Raw genomic sequence first — 20,665 nt, forward strand, 5'->3', positions numbered from 1 at the left:
TGTCCCATTTGGAAAGAGGTCCTTCCCAGCCAGGTCTGAGCTCCCAGCCAGCTGCAGGACCTGCATGTTCCTGGCAGTGTGGGTCCTTTGCTGGCCAACAGTAACACCTACACTTCTTCTTCATGTGCAGCCTGCTGGCCCCCAAACTTTCTCCATTTGCAGTGTGACAGAGAGGGATTTTTACTTTTCCTTACTGTCCTTATTACTGTACACAACTCATCTCTCTTCCTCCTTCTCCTTTTGCTTTGTCCATTTAATAAGGGCTTTGGCTTTTCTGAGTGTGATGAAAGCTCCCCATTGACTCCCAACAGAAAATATTGTCAAGTGTTATCTGATATCTCTACAAGAGTAATTTTTTGGATGACATCCTTCCAAAACATACGACATCTGCCCTGTCTACTAACAAGCTGTGTCTGGTCCCACGATTGCCTAAGCTCCTTTCTTTCAGGACAGGAGCATTTGTCTGCAAAGGCAAGGAAGCTAGAAAAGTGGATAAAAATGCAATCTAAAGGCATGTCTGGCTTAAGAAATCTCTGTTCCAAAGACCAATGGAGCCTTAGAGGTTATTTGGAGGGAAATCCCATGTTACTGTGCTCTGCTAATTCCCTTCCCTGGGCATCCCATTGCCTACTGTCAGAAAAGGACTGTGGTGTCCATAGTTGTTTGGTAGGAGACAGTGCAATTGCATAGCACAGTGAGGTTGACTCACTGTCAGACTGATGTTTCCCTGGCTATGCAGTATTTGTTGTTAGTACTGTTGGAGCCTTTCTGATTTGATAGTCCTTGACAAATTGCAGAAAATGGGAATTCAGGTGAAAATTTGCTAGGGATCAAGTGGGTTTCCCTTTTCAGGCTGCCACATTACAGTGAGGAAAGACAAGGCATTAGTAGCCAAATGTCTTGAGTGCTCAGTGGACTTCAAATACTCAGCAGGTAGATGTAGTTTTTTTCTATTACTCTTTGAAAGTCCTCCTCACTGACACAGGACCTTAACTTGCTCTTTACATTTGTAGCGTGGGGACACTCAAAGTAATTGGCCTCCTACTGGGTGCCTTGTTTCCCAGCATAAAGAGCAGTAAGGCTCAGTTCTATGTGCCACATTTCTGTTGTTAAAATTGTGTCATTGGCAAAGAAGTTGGGTTAGCTGACATGTTTCATAGACTTGTCTGTTCTCAGTTTCCCCTCTTATGCCAGAGGGGTTTTCTTCATTTTCCCTATTGTGCTGGATGCACAAACCCCACAATGTTCCCCATGAACTGCTTGGTCCTCCTTTCATTTGCATGAAGAAAAACTCTAAAATCAGTGTTTTGATAAGTAAGCATTGAGGTGCTCTTGATCTGACCCTGTAATTTTGCTCTTGCAATGGACTTAAGTGTGCAGTGCAAACAGCTGTTGACTCATGGCAGATGCCAATGCATTGCCTGAATCACAGAGCTGCTGGGTGCACTGTGACATTCTGGACTGGTCTCTGGCAGACCCAACGTTAATCAGGAGTGCTGCAAACTGCTCTGTTAGTTCGTTCAGAAACTAATCTTTTGCTTTTGTGCTGGACTCCACTGGCAAGGCTTTGGTTTAGCAGGCAGGGAAGAGATGACACATGACAGAGGAAAGCTATAAACCAGTGGTCATTTGGAAATTATTGACTTTTTATTTTCTGTGCTTGTTTGCTGATCATGCAGAGATTTCTTTGCAAATAATTGGATACCCTTAAACAAAGCTCATGTTGATTGTGTGTTTTGTTTGTTTTCTGATCAATGCACCTTGTAAGATGTGCTGATTTTCATTTGGTACGATATACAGAAGGAGGTCATTATGAGATAAGGAACTGTTAGTACACAGTGCAAGACTTGAGGTTTCTCAACACTATTTTACAATGCTCTTTGCTTTTTGAGTCTTGTAGTCAGATTTCTCACTGAGCTCCTTGAAGGAATTGATCTCTTGTGCAGCTTTGGAGAGATCAAAAGTGGAGATGATGTACATAGGTTTTGTGTTTGTTTGCCTGTTTGTTTTTGGTTTACCACTGATGGATGTTACTAAAGACCTCAGCAACGGTCAAACCTTGTTTAACTGACTAGGATTTTTGCTGGAAGAGCCAGGATTTTGCCTTGTAATAGTCACTCAAAGTTAGTTTAAGTCTGTTCTTATAAATATACTAAGATGCAATAAAGGCACCACAACTGTCCCACTATTAAAAATATAGTTATTAGTTCAATTTCCAAGTGAATTATGGCTGGAAGAAGTATGATCCAACATAGGATTATATTACAACTTTTTCATTCCGCAGTGGTATCAGAATCCAAACTGTGCCTCTAGTTGGTTTATTAATTTGTTTTTCTGAACATTTGCAGAATTGTAATATCTTAGTTTTGCCAAAATCAGACCTCAGTTTGGCAGGCACTTCTTTTATCAATTCCAGTTGTTCTTCCACAACCCTTTGAGGATTTTCTTTTTCGTGTAGTCAATACTCTTATGTACTCCATCATGCACTCAATTAGAGGACATGTCAAATACATCTGTGTTTAAACACAAATTATATTACTTCGCTCTTATTTTTGGCCTAGACTAGGTTTTGCTCTACATTTAGTATTTTGGAATGATGAATGCTTGCAGTACAATAGAGCATCTAAATGGTAGTGGTTTGTGTTATGATTACAGTGTTGTCATGGTAATATAATTTTTGCAAATGAAAAGCCAGGGTTCACATGTGTAGCTCTTACAAAATCTGGGAGGCCTGGGATGGGTCAATTAGTCATACATTTTATAGCATCCCACATACAATAAGCTTTCTAAAGTCCTAGCAATGCATAGTATTAAGTAGAATGAGCTGGGAACTCTTAAGAAAGTCCTATTGCAAAAAGAAAGGCAAATGTACTAGTTGGATTTAAAAATACCCCCTCTTTCTTGTTCAAGAGGACTGTCCTTTTCCACCTCACCTAACATGTCAGCTCATTTGAGCCAGCCAAGCCATGTCAGCACATCACCCGTGTACTATGTGGTTTTTATGGAGAATGGCATACCAAAGTGGGAAGTTATGTGTTCTACCTTCTGAACGATCTTCAGATGTGCAGTGGGATAAAGAAAACGCTATTTAAAAGACACTTATTGGGAAAGTACATTTCTGAAAGTAATGATTCAAGTACAGCTTAAAAAGTACACTTAGTTTACACTGACAGAGCATCCAGTATTGTTCCAAGGTCTGACAAAGCAGCTCAGTTTCATGGCAAAAGCAGCTGATGAACAGGGCAAGGTGCTGGCTCTCTGTTGTGGTTGCAATTTGCTTCCCTTGGCCATTAGGCTTTGCCCTTCCCCACACTGGATCAATCTCCACTGGCCAAGAGCTGCAATTCCAACATGGGCATGGACTCCATCAGTAACTATATCCAGACTGGAAGCAATGGTGTAAACTGGTGTCAGGGTGACATAGGAATAATAATACATAGTGCTCAACACAATCTCAGTTCTGTCATTAAAATACCCATATTTTTATCTTCTGTTATATCTTTTTTTGCTATATCATAGATCTCATTAAACGCAGAAATCACATTTATTCTAAACATGAACTTTAGCTATTTTCTTGATCCAGTAAAATCTGTTTTTGTAGTGTAAATATCTTGTTATTGAGAACAAATTTGTAATGTAAATGAGATGTTTAGTCAAGTGTCTGAAAAAGTTGGGGAAAAATTTGCTCAAGCTTTTAATAAATAACTTGTAATGCAAATGAGATGTTTAGTCAAGTGCCTGAAAAAGTTGGGGGAAAATTTGCTCAAGCTTTTAATAAATAATTCTTGATGCTTTTTTTTCCCTGCACATGTGCAGTCTATGAGTCTGATAGAGATTGGGAACCCTTCTCAAAGTCTGGAGAATGTGTGTCGCTGGGCCTACTTGCAACAGAAACCTGACACTGGGCACGCAGAGTACCACGACCATGCTATCTTTCTCACAAGGCAGGATTTTGGTCCATCAGGCATGCAGGGTAAGATGTATACCCAGGTTTGTTTTGCACTTGCATTTATCACTGAGCAAGTCTAGCCATGCAGAGTTTAATTGTGTATTTTTTACGTAGTTTTGGTCAATGTTTTCTTTCCAAAAAGGTTCTGCACAGGGCTATTTTCAACTGTAATTGCTTCACTTATTATTTTATCCTTTCTACTGATTACTTATTGGATCATTTCTGTGCTCTTACTAAAGCCAAGAAAATGGGATCTGTATGTAAACAGTCCTCAAAATGCCCAAAGACTAAAGAATAGATTTTGTGTTTCAAAAGTTCCAAAGCTGTTGCTGTGCTGCAGCCAAATTGCCAAGAAACACTGTTATGGAGAGGCCTTCAATGGCCAGGCCAAGTGCTGTCCACTTTTTCCTTTTTTCAGGGCTCTGCCTCCTGTGAGATCAGGTTTTTCACCAGAGGAGAGAAATCTCAGAGCCTTCCCATTCCTTTTGGGTTGGCCAGATCTGTTGTCAGCACAGAGCTGTGGCTTGGTTTGCACTTCCCCTGAGGGCTAGAACTGCATGGAGTTCCTCCTGAACACAGCAGCATGTGGTGTCCTTTGCCTCTGTTGTCTTATGCACTTAGAAAAAGCACTTGCAGGCCGGTGCTCGAGGTCAAAAGGGTTCTCTTGGAGAGCTAGGAAGGTTTAATTTGTTCAACAGACTAGTTTCATCTGTTTTGTAGATGAGGGAGCATGTTGTTAAATTTTGGGGGGAGAGGTCTGTTGGGAGGACCACTTGACCTATACCTGTGTCACAGCAGAAGACAGATGTTCCTCCTAGAGCTTCCCACAGCATTGCCTTTCTCTACTTGTTCATTTTCTGAAACACTTGATGTTTGACACAGGCTACGCTCCAGTCACCGGGATGTGTCATCCTGTGCGAAGCTGCACTCTCAACCATGAGGATGGTTTTTCATCTGCATTTGTGGTGGCTCACGAAACTGGACATGTGTGAGTAGAACTGTGGACATCAGTGTTGTACCTTAAAATGTGTTTAGTATAGACAGATACTGATGACATTGGAAAGATGCAACTGATGTTAAGAAATAATATTCAGGGTTAGCTTTGGTTTTAGGTCTCAGCTCTTGCACAGTTTTCTTTCTGATATTAAGTAAGATTTGTATTTTGGGATTTTTCAAATGGAAAAAAAGAACTAATATCAAAATATATTCCAGGGCTGCTGTGAGAGTAGATTGAATGATGTATTATAGTCTCCTGGTGGAAGTCTGAAGTACTTATAATGCTGAAATATGAATTCATTGAGTCAGTGGAATACATGATTCTTGCAAACAATCCGTATTAAATAAGCACATCATCTATATATGTTACTGCTGATAAAGGAAACAATACCATATAGAAATGAGGTGCCAAGATCTGTGGTTGCAACTGGTTTTTTATGTTTCATATAGACAAAATACAAATACTTTACTTACTGATGTGATTAGAACCAATGACTGGGCAGCAGTTGTCAGAGCTTTGGCTTCTCCTAGATCATTTTGTTTTCCCTGTTTGCAGAGAACACCCACTGATTTCCCTTTTTCTCTTTGGTAGAACAGCAGTTCCCAGAAGACTTTTTCTGAACAGTTTAAATCCACTCAGTTTTCCCTAAGAAAGCCTGTAGGCCCCTTCTCTTTTTTTGTATCGGAGTTATTAAAGTCTTTAAAATGAAAAGTGCCAAAATTTATTGAAATCAGTGTAAATGTATCCTGGTTAGACAGGGACATAGATTTGATACCCAGATGGTATTTGATTCCAGAATTTTTTAATTAGGATTAAAAAGAATACAGTGTGAGCTTGAAAAGAGATACCACTGAAGAATGTTTGTAATCCCTTCAATCACATTCAGCCCCAAACTGTTAATTTCATTTAAATATGAACAGATATTGCCCATGTTAGTCCAAAAGTGCTCATTTAAAAATGCAATGTAAGTTCCTAACAAAGGAAAGGAGAAAACATAATCATAATAAAGCCGAAGAGAAATTTTAAAATATCAGTAACTTGGGGTAATTTTCTAGAAAACATCCGACACTTTCCAGGCTGTTTCACATTTAAACAATGTGGGATTGCTCCTGGGCAATAGCAGCAGCTTGTCTGAACTAGCTCTCAGTGTGGCATCTTTCTGTTTTCCCATGCAAAGGACTTGCCTGCAGTTGCAAAACACTTCAAATTAAGCTAAGGCGAGATTTTTGTAGACGTTAAATAAATTCCCAAATAGCTCTACATTGGAGCATGAGTGAATTTATGTTCATACTCCTGGAGAGTGGACTAGCTCAATAATCCAGAAATGGATTCATTTAGCTGTAATCATTCACAAAGTGCATGTGCACAGGAGTCAAAAAAAGATTGGAGACAGGTGGGGGTTGGTCTCTTCTCCCAGGCAACCAGCAGTAGGACAAGAGGGCACAGACTCAAGCTCTGCCAGGGGAGGTTTAGGTTGGATATTAGGAAGAGATTTTTTACAGGGAGAGTGATCAGGCATTGGAATGTGCTGCCCAGGGAGGTGGTGGATTCACCATCCCTTTAGGTTTTCAAAATCAGACTGCATGTGGCACTTAGTGTCATGGTCTAGTAACCACTGTAGGGTTGGACTGAGTGATCTTGGAAGTCTTTTCCAACCAGGTTGATTCTATGATTCTATGTGGACAAGGGTCATGTGACTTCCAAACCTTGTTGCCATCAACCACTGGCAACACTTGGGCTGTAGAAGCATTTGGGTACTAAGAGTTAAGCTGCGACGTAACTGTGCTGTGTCTCTTCTGTGCGGGGCAGTTTGGGCATGGAGCACGATGGCCAAGGGAACAGATGTGGGGATGAAGTCCGTCTGGGGAGCATCATGGCCCCCCTTGTGCAAGCTGCATTCCATCGCTTCCACTGGTCTCGCTGCAGCCAGCAAGAGCTGAACAGATACCTCCAGTGAGTAGCTGTTACGTAGTCTCTCCCCTTCGATTGGAAAGCATGTAAGAACAATTCTACATCTAGCAGTTCCCCTATCTAATGTGTTATCCTTTTGTTAGCTACTCAAATGGGGTTAAAAAAAAAAGCACAGAGTCCTCTCCATCCTGTTGGGAATGAGGTTATTTCCTACTAATTGTGACTTCTCAATTGGTTTGATTTCAGTCCATTTTAAATCGTTCTCATTTCATTTCCATCTGTTCATCTTCTGGACACTGATAGTGTATATATTGCCCTCTCAGGGGTGATGAGATGACACTATTACAAATCTAATGTCTACCTTTCCTCCCTCCCTAATGTAACCTCTGGTTGGGGAAGTGCCTTTCCTACCCAGCAGCATCTATCTTACAGATACCACACTTGCCTTCGAGGGTTATTTGTTGCTTACGATACCTATCAATGATAAGATGGTGCTGCCTAAAGGAAAATCTGCCCTTTAAGTGCTCAGGGCATTGATATCTTTAAAAGATATCCAAACAGAGAAGGTTCTAGAATTAGTTCTTCAGTTGTTAATTTTCCTTTAAGTACCCTAAATGCAAAAGCTTTTTAAAAGGCTCCATCCATGTCCCTTGTCTTCCCTTTGGACCTGATACTTTGGGCACTAGACCTGTGCCGGAGTTTATGACCCATGGTTTTGCTCCTTACAGAAAAAAATTCTTCTCCTTGTTGTTATGTGCAAGTTATACAGAAAAAAATATGAAGAAACTACTAGCATAATCAGCAAAAGCTGAAAATGAGTAGGAAAAAAATGCAGCAAATTACATGAAGTAAACATGGGTTAGTCATTTTGTCAATATTTTTATTATCTTAGATATCTTAGGTGTGGCAATAAGGAATAAAAATATTGTGAGGGAAGTGTGATTGTTTCTATTAGCAAAATCCTCCAGAGCTTTAGCCATAAAATAAAAATCATCTGGCCTAGAGGGCTGCTTTGCATTCTTTTCAATACAACTATTTTTAAAATGTCTTATAACAAAGCAGAATGATGGTTTGCTTTGAAGTAAATCTAACCTCAGAATTCTGCTTTCAGCTATTGGTATCTTCAAGGCAACCTTAATGATTGCCAGGATAGACTTGTGTATGGTGTCCTCATGTCTGTTAAATAACTCGGAGACATTTCAGAGATCCTGTGGACTGTGTTGCCCTTGTGAATTAACCAGTGCTTATACCATGTTAACCATTTAGTGATACTGACATCAGTCCCCTGTGACTTGGTCAGATGTAATTCTTGTACAATACAGGCTGTCTTTACCTCTCAGGAAGAGATGAGAAATTTCTTCATTCATCACACAGAAAGAAAACTTAGTACGAAGTATGGATGGAGCTGAAAGCTATCAGGAGAAAGTGAGAGGGAACAAACCTGAGTGGTTAATGCAGTTAGCAAAGTACTTGTCTGTGAGTGAGTTGCTGCTTCTCAGTGAGGACGTGGGGAAACCACAAGCTCAGTGGTATTCTGGGATGTTACCCTGGCCTCTGCTTTTGAAACTTCACTTGAAAGACAGTTACAGGCAAGCAAGAAATTCCACAAATGGAAAATTAATTAAACTTTCTTTTCTTCTTGGTCTCAAGTGGATTCTTCTTTTGATTCCTTTCACATAAGGAGCCTGGAGACTGATAGGAATTTACCTGCAAGCTAAATGGAAATTACAATGGAAGGGCTTCAGAAAAAAACCAAACCCACCATAGAATCCTTTAAAGGTGGATACAGCACGATAAAGTGAATGTGAGCGTAATTGCAATATTAGCTGCTCTTCACAACCAGTGTCTGAGACACTGTAGGCTCTATTTTGTTTGGAACAAAAAGGCAATGAAACCACAAACACTGTGCAAGTCTCACAGCCCCATCTGTTACTGTAATTTTTGCCTGTTGCAGTTCCTACGATTGTCTGCGTGACGATCCCTTCGAACATGACTGGCCTTCCCTTCCACAGCTGCCAGGAATTCACTACTCCATGAATGAGCAGTGCCGATTTGATTTTGGTTTGGGCTACATGATGTGCACAGCTGTGAGTACTTAACTTTGGCTTCTGCTATTTCTCATCCAGGAGTGTTGTAAGTGTCTCTGAAATGTCCTTAATAGGGACAGAGAAGTGAAGCCCCCGAGGAAAGAAGTTGTGCCCACTTAGCTGTAAGCAAGGATTAACAAGTCAATGTTGACAAATATGTCATTTTAAATATCTCTTGTATTTATTTTTTTTAAACTAGAGTTACAGAAATAATTATTCTGTAGTTTCATGAATATCTGTGGACTTGAAGCAAACAAACTTGGTGCATTATTGAGCCTCTTCTTGCTGGCAGCTAGTTATTTTGCTACAAAACTCCCACCCAGATGCGAAGGAGATGGATTTGCTGTCTTATCTTGTAGTGCTAACACAGGGCAGCATGCTTTTATCATCCAATTTTATGGAAAGTGTGATGCATTTTGATACCTAGCAAGAGAAAATAAGCATGACAGTGAGTAAAGCAACTCGCAAGGACTCTTGATGACATGGTTGGCTCTCTTGTGTGAGGGAAATAAGAGGCAAAGTCTAAATTTAAAGCAAGGCAAGATTAGTGCAATTCTCAGTGGGTTGGCCTTAGAAAACAGACTTCTGCAGCAGAGCTGTGCCTCCCACCTCCAGCTCCTTAAGTGGCGAAAATATTAAATGGAACTAGATGTTTTCAGCTGGTGTGGCAGCTGCTGACACGTAACATTTCTGCTTTCATTCCCATCTGCAGGATTATGTGTGCCGAGCAGTGTCTCTAGATAATGGATGAGAACCTTTAGAGCAACACAGTTCCCACTGATGCTGCCTTGGAAGAATGTCCCAGCCAAAGAGGGTCTTTTCTTACAGCCATTCTCCAGAGCTCAGAACATGGAGACTTTCTAGTCTTCTTTGTTCAGAATAGCCAAAAGATGTCCAGACATCATGTTTTAGTGTGTTTTGTGATGGGTGGTTCTCATCCTCTCCTATACAAGCCTTTTTATTGTAGGTAAAATGCCAATTTATCTATCAGATCAGGGTCCTGATCTCAGATTTCCATCCTCCTAAGAAGGTCATTGTAACAGCTGAGCTACAGTCTGAGCAGCTCATTTCCATCTCCCATGGCTGCTCAATGACTTTTTGCTTTGTTTGCCAAATGAAGCAGCACCATTTTGAGAAGCTGTAAGAAAACTCAGCATGTATCTTACTGCCTGGGAAAGCTGTTTTCCCCCTTGCCCAGTCAGCCTTTGGTCACTAGTGTAAAACTATTTTTGCATGACTTTATTACATTTCATGCAGGTGAGGGTCTCACCTCAGAGTCACTGATGATTCTGTATGAAAGTTCAAACATGCTCAATCCACAGTCATCACAGTGTTCCTCAGGAATCAGTGCTATCAGCTGGTATTTTACACCTAGGAAAGGAAAACCCTCCAAGCTGGAGCTTCTCTTGCAGTTCCCAGTGGGAGTTCTGTCGAAGTGTCATCCCCTGATTTTTCTTGTCTTTCAGTTCCGTACATTTGATCCCTGCAAACAGCTGTGGTGTAGCCACCCTGAGAATCCCTATTTCTGCAAAACTAAGAAAGGGCCTCCGCTGGACGGGACCATGTGTGCACCAGGAAAGGTGAGAGTGGGTGCTGTGTGTACCCACACACACGTGTGGGTGTCCATGTGTGTTTGTGTGCAGGTGGGGATGTTCTCCTTAACATCAAGGGGAACAAGAGGAAAACTTGTTTTGAAGACCTGAAGTTTGCTAAGATGTGGGGCAAACCCTTGAGTGCAAATAAGGTGTTGGGCAGCACGAGGGGACAAGGCTGGGCCAAGGGCTGGGTGTCTTGCTTGGCTGCTCTGTGACCATCAAACCCTGTTCTTGGGCAAGTCATGCAGATTGCCCTGGGCTTCTTGGCAAGTCTTGGTGGCAAATTCAAAAATAGGGAAATTTCCACTCGCCTATGTCTTTTTTGAGGTCAGGAGGTTGTGCTTGTGTCAGTGATGTTGTCATGGTGCTGACTGGACTCCCTGGTGTGGGGGTGCAGAGAGCAGCGAGGGCCTGGAGATGACAGCCAAGATAAGGCCACTGTAGTTTCCCAGAGGGATAGGAGGGATGTGGGAGTTGAGTGCCAGCTAGAGAGAGCCAACATGACAGCAGAGAGGGACTGTGAGGAGAGAAGAGTGATTTGTGGAGGTGGATTTGCTGGTTTGATGGTAGTCTAGGGAGGCACAAGGGGCTATGGAGGGACAGTGTGAGGTGGCAAAGGCTCAGACAGCTCTAACTGCTTAGCCACCACACTGGACTTGCTTCAGGTCTCAGTTATCCTCCATGGAGATCACACTATGCTCATAGTGGATCTGAACTCCAAGTCCTTTGAAGTCTACTGAAAAAAATCTGGCTTCCCTGGGCTTTGGATGCAGTGACTGAGGGGGAGAGGAAGATGTCGCTACTTGGAAAGATTTATTTTTTTTATAACCCAATGGATGATATCATTTATGTGATAAATGAACCGTATTAGCAGCTGCTGTTATGGTTTGAAATGTCTTTTTTATGAAAACGTTATGTTAAATTAATTTCCCAGCAAGTCACGCTCTATATAAACCACTCCCTTCTGGTTTTCTCTTCTTTAAATTATTCCTGTTATAACAGCTTTGTTTCTTATTTAAAAAAAAATATTTTAAGTTACAATCCAAAAATCTTAGGCAGATTCTTTGGATTCACTTTTCTGTATCTTGATTTTCGCATTAAAAATATTCACAAACTTCCCCTGAAAAAAACAGTTATATTCCATTTTGTTGCATCACCCTCTTTCCTGAGCCATTCATTCACATTAGTATTTGAACAGAAACGAGGAGAAAAAAGGAATTTGTATCCCTACAGTTAAGGATCTGTCAGTGCTTCCATTATAAACAGTTTGTCAGGATATTATGCAACTCAGCTGTAAAAATTTTCTTTGGACTGGAACTTGGGATCCAAGGCTTCAGCAAGCTGTGCAGACAGCCAGGCTTTTGAGCTGAGTGGAGATGCAAGACAGTATGTGCACATTCTGAAGTTTCAGTAGATGATGGGACTATGTTTTATTCTTAAGGGAGCTGTCCCAGTTTTTTTGATAAATAAACTTGCTGCCACCTTCCAGAGGAACCTGAGAAAATGTTGTAAAATGAAAACCATTTTGTTAGATAAGGCTCAGCAGTCTGAACTAAACACTTGTTTTTAAACCAGCATGAGTTAGGAAGGTTATACAACTGACTTTGTGTGACTGAGCTCAGCATTTGACCAGTGTATTTATTAGTTGTTGGTGTTTTTAATATGGACACATCAGATCAATGTTTTTCCATCTGTTTCTTTCCTTTTCATCTCTGCCCTTTATTTTGCCTTTCCCTGCTCACTCTCTTCACCAATTTGGGCAATACCAGAGGCTCTTACCTAAAAGCACAGGGCTATAAAATTCATTTATTGCCCAGAGGTGGGACTCAGTTGCAGTGGGGCAGCCTCCTTTCAGGTACATCTCCCATGATACCTCATCAGCACATGAGGAAGAGGAAAAATAATTTCAAACTTGATCCACTATTTTCTTTGGAATAACGCCAGAAAAGAGAAGAACAGAAACACAAGCAATAAAAGACGTTGATTCAAAAAGATCCGTTTGTTTCCCACTTTAGAGACTTGCAGCTTTTGTGATTTCATACCACTAATTCCCAGGGCCTATTTTAAGCTCAACCCAATCACAACACTGCTGATGTGTCAAAGAAACATCCTGGCTTTGCCCCAGCTGAGGGGAACAGATGCCAGGAATGCAAGTGGTGTTGGGGAGACGAACGCAGCGTATGGCGCGTGGATGTTGTCACCTAAGGCTGGTGTTCAGATAACTGATAACTGCTCCCAACTTAGCAGATGCTATTGAGGAGAATCCAGTCCAGCTGTCTCCTTCCTAACAGATGAGCAAGGGGTGAGAACACCCATATGGGAGATACGAGATCGACAGCACTTTTTTGGCAAACACATTGATATGGCCGTGTCTCTGCACACCCAGGCTGTGTCCTGCACCCAGGCACTGACCCTTAGAAAGGGAAAATCAGACTTTATAATACTGTCTATATATGTGTATACATACAAGAGTCTATTTAAGTAAATATATGTAAATGTATGTAACCTCTTCTGCGCAGGTGGTTATTTGAAATAAGTTGCCAAAAGAGTGAGGTTCAGCCATTTCAAAAACTTATTAAAAAGTCTCTCTGTGCAAATGGAGATACTGAACAACCTTTCTATTGGCAGCTAATAATTTTTGGAGTTTAAAGCTAAAAAAATTAAAATATTCTCTTGGAGCTTCCCAGCCAAAGAAGAAAACTACTATTTTGACAGAATCCTAAAGGAAATAGAATATTTTATATTGCTCCCAGCTTGATTTTTAAAAAAACTAGATAGAGTTTTCAATAGCAAGGGGGAATATTCTATCAATTTTGTGAAGCTTTGAAGATGCAACAGCTTGCAATGGTCCCATTAGCTTCCATGAAATAACTTCGGTGTGTAAAGTTAAGCACATGGAGGGTCAGAGTCTTAATGTGGAGTCAAAGACACTCCATAAATTGCTATAGTAAACCACACAGATGAGGCAAAACTGTGCAAAGCTTAACTCTGCCTGGCATTCTGTGTATTGAAAGAAAACATATGCTTTCAGCTGATAATTTATTTACTTGTGTACGATTCTGTCAGTTCCACCATTAGCCTCAGGCTTCTGAATCCAGGCAACCTCCAGAAATATATCATCAGTTGTTGTTGTTCCATTTTTTCAAAATATTACTCTTTAGGGGGAGACATTTATATTGGCTGAAGTAGCTAACTGCTCTCCACAGGGTGGAAATAAAACCCAAAGTCATTCATGCAAGGCAATCACATGCTCGAGTCCTTCTCTTGCAGTGGCTAACACCAAGGTTTGTACCACCTGAGCCTCCTTTTTTTTCATTTCTTGGAGAGAGGTAAGATCCTGGTACCTGCTCCTGCCAGCCCAGCTGATGTTGCTCTTGGATTTGGCTTACATGCCAAGGATCCAGTACAAACCTTGCAGGTCTTCTCTTTGCTTGCACTGTGCTAATGAGATGATCTGAGTCAAACTTGGAATGACTTTTTTACTCTGTCAGGAAAGGAAGGGAATGATTAAATATTGAAATAAATAGATATTATTGAGAAGAAAAATGGACCAAGAAAAAAGGTTTCTGAAAACACTAATGTGTACTCAAAGCAATCCAGATAATTTCCCACTGAGAAAGCTGACCTCAGCTTCTCTTGGAGACAGGACACAGATGGGTGAGTGTGTGCTGTGTTAGTCACCACAGAAACAGGGAGAATACTTGATTCTCCACTGAAGAAATTTTTACTGGCTCAGAGTAGTCCTTAGTGTTAGAGCTTTCAGTTCATGCCTTGCAACTAATTATCCTCCAACAGATGGAACAGAGCAGGCTAGCCTGTGTGTGCTGGGGAATACAAATAAATAAGTCACCCTCTCCTGATAGGATCTGAAGAGAATGGGGAGAACTAAGGGCCACCAGCCATGGGGCAGTGTGAGGGGTTACCTGGTGGATAACTGGGGTGTCAAGTGAGGACATAGGAGAGCTGCCCAATGCTGCCCAATATAAAATAGTTAGAGATACCCAGGGAAGATCTTCAAGTCTTTTCTTGGAAAATTGACTTGCAGATGTGTTAAGCCCACAGGAACACACTGGCTCTTTTTTTGGCATCCACAGCAGTTGTTTCAAAGAACTGCTGAAAACAGCAATGGAATGTTTTACTGCAAGAAATTTAAGCTTCCTCTCCTGGAAATTGCACTTGTTTTGGACTGTCCTGTTTGCCAGAGAATGAGGCGAGACTGCAAGTCATCTTGTCTTCCACTAAGAAAATAATTTGCATTCACCCACTTCTTTTTCTCATTTTAAAAAAATAATAAATTGTTTTGATATTCTTCACTCTTTAAGTGAAATCCCCTGTTTGTGAAGGGAATAGTGCTTGAAATTGGCTTTTTTTCCACCTCATTATGTGGTTACTGTAGTAGCAATAGGAAGGGTTGGCTTTAACTTCCTTTATAACAATGGAGATGACTATGTCTCTGGTTTTACCTTCTCACTCATTTTCTTGCATGGGTCTGCACAGAGTAGGACACATTTGAGAATCAGTTTGTTTTCTGTAGGCTCCTTTCTTCTAATCCCCAAGAAAAGGCAGAGCTGGGGATGAGTCATTTTACACAAATGCTTCTCTCCTAATAGCTCTGCCTCAGCTTCCCAACAATCAGCATCTGACCAGCTTCTCCAGTAAAGATCAGTGCTGCTCTTTCCTTTACACAGCATGTTTGCCTCCCAGACCAGTCTCAGTGCCAGACAGGGGGTTTATTAGTGGCTGTTGCAAACCCACATCCCACTCTTCCTGGCAAAAACAGGGAAAAGAGATTGGGAAACACAACATCATCACATGCCTCTCGCTCTCCTCCACGAGTTCAAGCACTGGTTTCCAGATCATCACAAAATGAGCATAGGCTATATGGCTCTTGACATGGATTTGGTGACTGCTGTGGAACTTACACCTGAGGGTGCAGCACCCTGATAAAAGGCTGTGTGAGCAAGCACAGATCAGGAGCTGTCACTTCACATCTGCTTCCAAGCCCAGCTGAAATTTGTATTGACAAGCTGATGCATTGCCAGCTTCCCCCTCATCTCTGAATGGTCCCATGGCTCACAGGGCCCCACAACTCGAACTGTTTGTTCCAACAAACCTCTATAAGCCATAAGTAAACGGTCCCTGAAGGGTACAGCCCTGATTTTCAAAACCAAAAAAAGCAAAGGATGTATTAGCATTTTGCATTTCTTTCATGCTTTGCTGAATTATCTCTTGTTCTGTCAAACAGCTAAGAAAAATCTGCCCATTACAGCTCCAGAGCAGGATTGGTATAATTGGCTTTGTGGTAACTCATCTATTTCATAGGTTTTGACTTTGAATATCTGAAGTCATGAGAAAGAAAAAAAAATACTTCAAACCTAATTTCTACTCTCTCTTCTACTCCTTGTCCAACCCAATCAGCACCAAAATAAATTGCATGAATAAAGAGCCAGTCACTGAGCAGATTAGCGAATCAGTAAGCTCTGCCTTGTCACCATTTCACTAATGATTCTCTCTTTAAATTCAGCATTATTAATGATTATCCATCACTTTTAAATTTGCCTTCCAGATCACTAATCGCTCTATGCTGAAGGAGGCTCTGCTGTTATATATCTTCTGATTTTGTTTTTGCTGGCAGCATGCATTTAGCCATATGCTTGGCTTGTGCAGCCTGCCAAATTCCTGCGTTCCAGGGCTTGTTAAGCTGTGTAAAATGTTGTTGTTGACTTGAATGTTAAGGAAAGTAAGTGACTGATTTCACTTGTTGTTGCAGCCATCTGTGCTCCTGAGCCAGAGCTCCAATCCCGACAGGAACCGTTAGCACAGACAAACTGCGACAGTCTCAGGCAAAGTCATTTGCTGGGCTGGAATATATTTTCCAGCACCCACACTTCATCAGTAGCCTTTTATGAAAGCAAAGACAGTACTAGAAAGGGCCAGAACCTGTGATCCTTGAGAAGAATTCATTCTGACTTCTGTGAAGAAAAAAATTCTTTGATTAGGGACTGGAGAAATTGGTGGGAAGGCATTGATGGTTTTCTTTAACTAGAGGAGACAGTACAGACTATCAGTACTGGAGCCATGAAAGCTTTTAAAGAAGTGTATAAAAACGTTATGGGTTTGGGGAGATGCAGAAAATTCTGTGTTTAAACTGCTGTAGAATAACTGTATTGAAAACCAGGTAAAAGAAAAGAGAAGGTGTGATAGGGCGTGATGAGTTGTGCAGCACTGGGACTGTCCAGGGCTGCTCCCTGAGGAACACTTCCTGGTATTTTGATCAGGTTTACTATGGGCTAGAGTTCTTTTGTCCCTGCTAGAGAGATGAAGCCCACCTGACTCTAGTAGTCTTGGCAACACAGAATATGCCCCATGGTCGAAAAAGCCAAAATTCTGCCAGTAGCACCAATCCTTTAGCCACCTATTGATAAGGTGGCTTTTCCTCCTCCTCTCCTCATCCATCCCTTCTACTACAGGAACTGAGGCAAACACCACCTGTGCTCCTGTCCCACTAACCAGTCTGCCCAGTTTATTGCAATCCTTTTTAATTACCCTGATGCCTCTTTCATTGATATCACTGCCAGCCTGGACTATGAAAATGCTATGAAAGCTCCAGGGAGACTGCAAGAGGTTTTCTTTAATAGCCTGATGTCTAAATTGTGAACTGGCTTTAATTTCATGCCACTGTGCTGCTCACATTTCTTGCAGGAGGATGATGTGGAGTTGGGAGTGGCTGGGCAGGATGGTGCTGGGCCAGAGCTCTTGCAGGTGCTGCCTGCAGCGGCTGCAGGCAATGGCAAAGGCAGAATGGTACCATTAGCCTCCAGGATTTGGGATTCTGCCATTTCCCTTAATGAATCTGTATTAGTTCTGCTGAAATCCCTGCTGCAGACAGGTGCTGAGGGAGTGTAACACTGAGAGCAGTCGAACAAACTTGGTAAGCTTGAATCCTGCACACATATATGTACATAGTGAGTGTGTAAATTTCTAAAATCTGAGTGAGTTTGGCATCATGGGCACAATCTGAGAGCAAGTCTTGCTACTTTCTGCTCCAGAGGTGAAAAAAAAAAATAAATCCAGAATTTGTGCCTAAAATTAAATCTGTGGTACCACAGTTTCTCATAGGATATAAATTAATCATAAATTGTTTTGACATCTGATTTTCTCTTTCAGCATTGCTTTAAAGGTCACTGCATCTGGCTCACACCAGATATACTGAAGCAGGATGGACACTGGGGGGCATGGAGTAAGTTTGGCTCTTGTTCTCGCACCTGTGGCACTGGGGTGAAGTACAGGACACGCCAGTGTGACAACCCACAGTAAGTGCACAACCCCCAGGCACCTTACTGATGTGCAGTGCATGGATGGTGAGAATCCTTGCGACGTTCTCACTGCAGCAGTGCAGTAAAAGATGTTGAGTGGTGCTTGTTCAATCTGACCTATAGTATATGTTGTCAGAAATTCTACTTTGGGCCCTTAGCTAATCATGAATCATCTTTATTTCTCAGTTTATCCATCCACTAAACTGGTTTTGCAGTTCTTGAAAGTGCTAATGCACTACTGTTTAAAGCAGAAGCAAAAGTTTAAGGCCCTATCTATGTCTTGTTCTAATATGTGAGTATGAAATAATGGCAAACCTTTGAAAAAGGTTTTCTTAAATCCACCTCTTAGGATATTTCAACAAGAAGGTCTTAAAATATTTCCAAACAGTTTTCATTCCAAGTTGGAACAAAGCTCCAGAGATCAGAACCTTCTCCAAAGTTAATTTTAGGAATTTTGAATTGTTTTGCTTCAATAACTTACATATGGGTCATCTAAATAATGTAGAATGATTCAATTCCAGTAACACTGGAAGTAAAGTATATTTAATAAAGATTCTATATACAAATGAGATGAGATGCATAATTGCTATCTTGGAGGGGTATCATAAAGTGTCAAGATTCTAACATCAACAACTGAAACAATTGCTAAAATTAAATGATTTTACTAGACAATATATTTTTAACATTGAATTTACTATAAAATAAATTCAAAAAACTCACAAAATTCAAAACTACAAAGTGCTGATAAAGCAATTGAACTTGACCAGCATTAAAAATCATCTTATCATTGATTTTTTTAAAATCAAGTTTTAGGAAGCAGCATTTTCTAATGGAAATTGTTCTGTTAAGAAAACGTTTGCCAGTTCTCATTTCAGCCTTTATTACACTGGCAACATGAAAGTGACCTTTATAATTGTGGGCACAGTTTCAGTTGTAAAATCTATTTTCATGTAGGAAAAGCCTAATGTACTATTGAAAATGTTGTCTGTGTTTCCTGGGAGAAGGTGCAAACCCAGCTACACATCCTGGGCTCTGCATTGCCAGATCTGACAGGCTCAAGCTCTGCCAGAGCAGGTTTATGTTGGATATTAGGAAGAGATTTTTTTACAGAGAGAGTGCTCAGGCATTGGAATGTGCTGCCCAGGGAGGTGGTGGATTCACCATCCCTGGAGGTTTTCAAGCTGAGACTGGATGTGGCACTTAGTGCCATGGTCTAGTAACCACAGTAGGGTTGGACTCGATGATCTTTGAGGTCTCTTCCAACCTGGTTGAATCTATGATTCTATGATCTGACAGTGATCTGGTGCACATCTGCCTGGGGACATGGCCCTGAGCTGGGCTGTTCTGGTTCTCCTGCTGCCTTAGGGGTGAATGTGAATGAGCTGCTTCATCTGCTTGTGCTTTCCTTTCCTGGCTACACCAAGAAAATGGCTTTTCTTGCCTGTATCAAGTGGTTTGAGCCTCTACTTGCAGAAACTGCTTTTTAAGAGTGAAATAGTGACAGCAGGATTTGAAAGGAAATGTGTGTTTTCCATATCAGAAATACAGCCCCAGGTTCATCAACTGCCTAGTGACATGACTGGGAATTAAACTGCTCCTCAACACCCTTGATAGATGCTTGATTGATGCATTAATGGCAAAGCAAACCGTGGGTTTCTCTCCCCTCTGCAGTCCTGCCAACGGAGGCCGCACGTGTGTGGGGCCTAGCTACGAGTTCCAGCTGTGTAACACACAGGAGTGTCCCAAGGACTTTGAGGATTTCAGAGAGGAGCAGTGTCGGCAGTGGGACCCTTACTTTGAGTACCAGAACACGAAACACCACTGGCTCCCCTATGAACATGTTGATGGTGAGCAGCCCCTTTTTTCCTACGAAAAATAAACCAGTTGCAAATACAAATAAAAACGACATAGGGAGAGGTTAAAAGTTCTTCCAGGGATATCATGGCTCCCAAATCTGTTAGTTTTTATAAAAGTTCTTCTACGGCAATCATGGCTCCCAAATCTGTTAGTTTTTTTGAGGGATCGGTGCATATGATTGTATGAGTGATCCACTTCATGCAACGTACTTGGGTTTTCAGAAAACTTTGGACTCTGTTCCCCAGTGAGAGCTGTTAAATGGAGTTATCAGGAGATAAAAGGGAATGGTTTTGCATGGAAGGATGTGTTCCACAAGGACAGGTGCTGGCAATGTGGGTGCTGCTGGACATGGCAGTGAGCAGGGAAAGGGAACGAACGAGGTGACAATATCTACTCAGGTTACAAAATTACTGAGGCTAATTAAAATAGGGCAGTCCACTGTGAGAGCTGCAGAAGGACCTTGTGACACCAAATGGCAGAAGATTGAAGAGGAATTTGATGCTAATGAATGCCAGTAATTGATATGGGGGTAAAAACTGGTTTGTATGTCTCTGTGTACACAAGGTAGGTTCTGAAGAGAAAGGTTAAGAGTTGGGAATAGCTTTAGGAAAACATCAGTTCAGTGGCTGTCGAGAGAGGGATGGAGAACACTGATCTGCCTTCGTGTCCCTGTGCAGTGTCTGTAAATACTCAGCCAATGCAGCTCAGCTTGTGCACATCTCACTGCTGCCCACGCTACTAAAAAACCCACCACTGAACTCAGAATGGCCAGAATAAAGCAAACATAAACATTGGCTTCTGGCTGAGGAGAGTTTGGATAAACCAGGATGTTTCACCCTGAAAAAGCAAGGATTTAGATTAAAAAGATAGAGTTACAGAACTGTGAGCGGCACGAAGCGGCTGAACATGGAGTGATTATTCAGTTTCTCATACCATAATCCTGGGAACATCAA

At 41.5% G+C, this 20,665-nt stretch overlaps 1 protein-coding gene across 1 annotated transcript in view; it reads left to right on the forward strand.

The window, feature by feature from the left end:
* Nucleotides 1-20,665, forward strand: part of ADAMTS2 (ADAM metallopeptidase with thrombospondin type 1 motif, 2) — a gene marked incomplete at its 5' end in the record, with an annotated part of 173,290 nt that overhangs the window by 134,449 nt on the left and 18,176 nt on the right. Inside the window, 7 exons of the mRNA XM_009070951.1 lie at nt 3,817-3,973; nt 4,832-4,937; nt 6,756-6,899; nt 8,812-8,944; nt 10,411-10,524; nt 17,707-17,852; nt 19,527-19,702. Coding sequence (XP_009069199.1) covers nt 3,817-3,973; nt 4,832-4,937; nt 6,756-6,899; nt 8,812-8,944; nt 10,411-10,524; nt 17,707-17,852; nt 19,527-19,702 — 976 coding nt within the window. The remainder of the gene's footprint in view (nt 1-3,816; nt 3,974-4,831; nt 4,938-6,755; nt 6,900-8,811; nt 8,945-10,410; nt 10,525-17,706; nt 17,853-19,526; nt 19,703-20,665) is intronic.

This window comes from Acanthisitta chloris, unplaced genomic scaffold (genome assembly GCF_000695815.1).
Source record: "Acanthisitta chloris isolate BGI_N310 unplaced genomic scaffold, ASM69581v1 scaffold1470, whole genome shotgun sequence".
Classification (NCBI taxonomy): Eukaryota; Metazoa; Chordata; class Aves; order Passeriformes; family Acanthisittidae; genus Acanthisitta; species Acanthisitta chloris.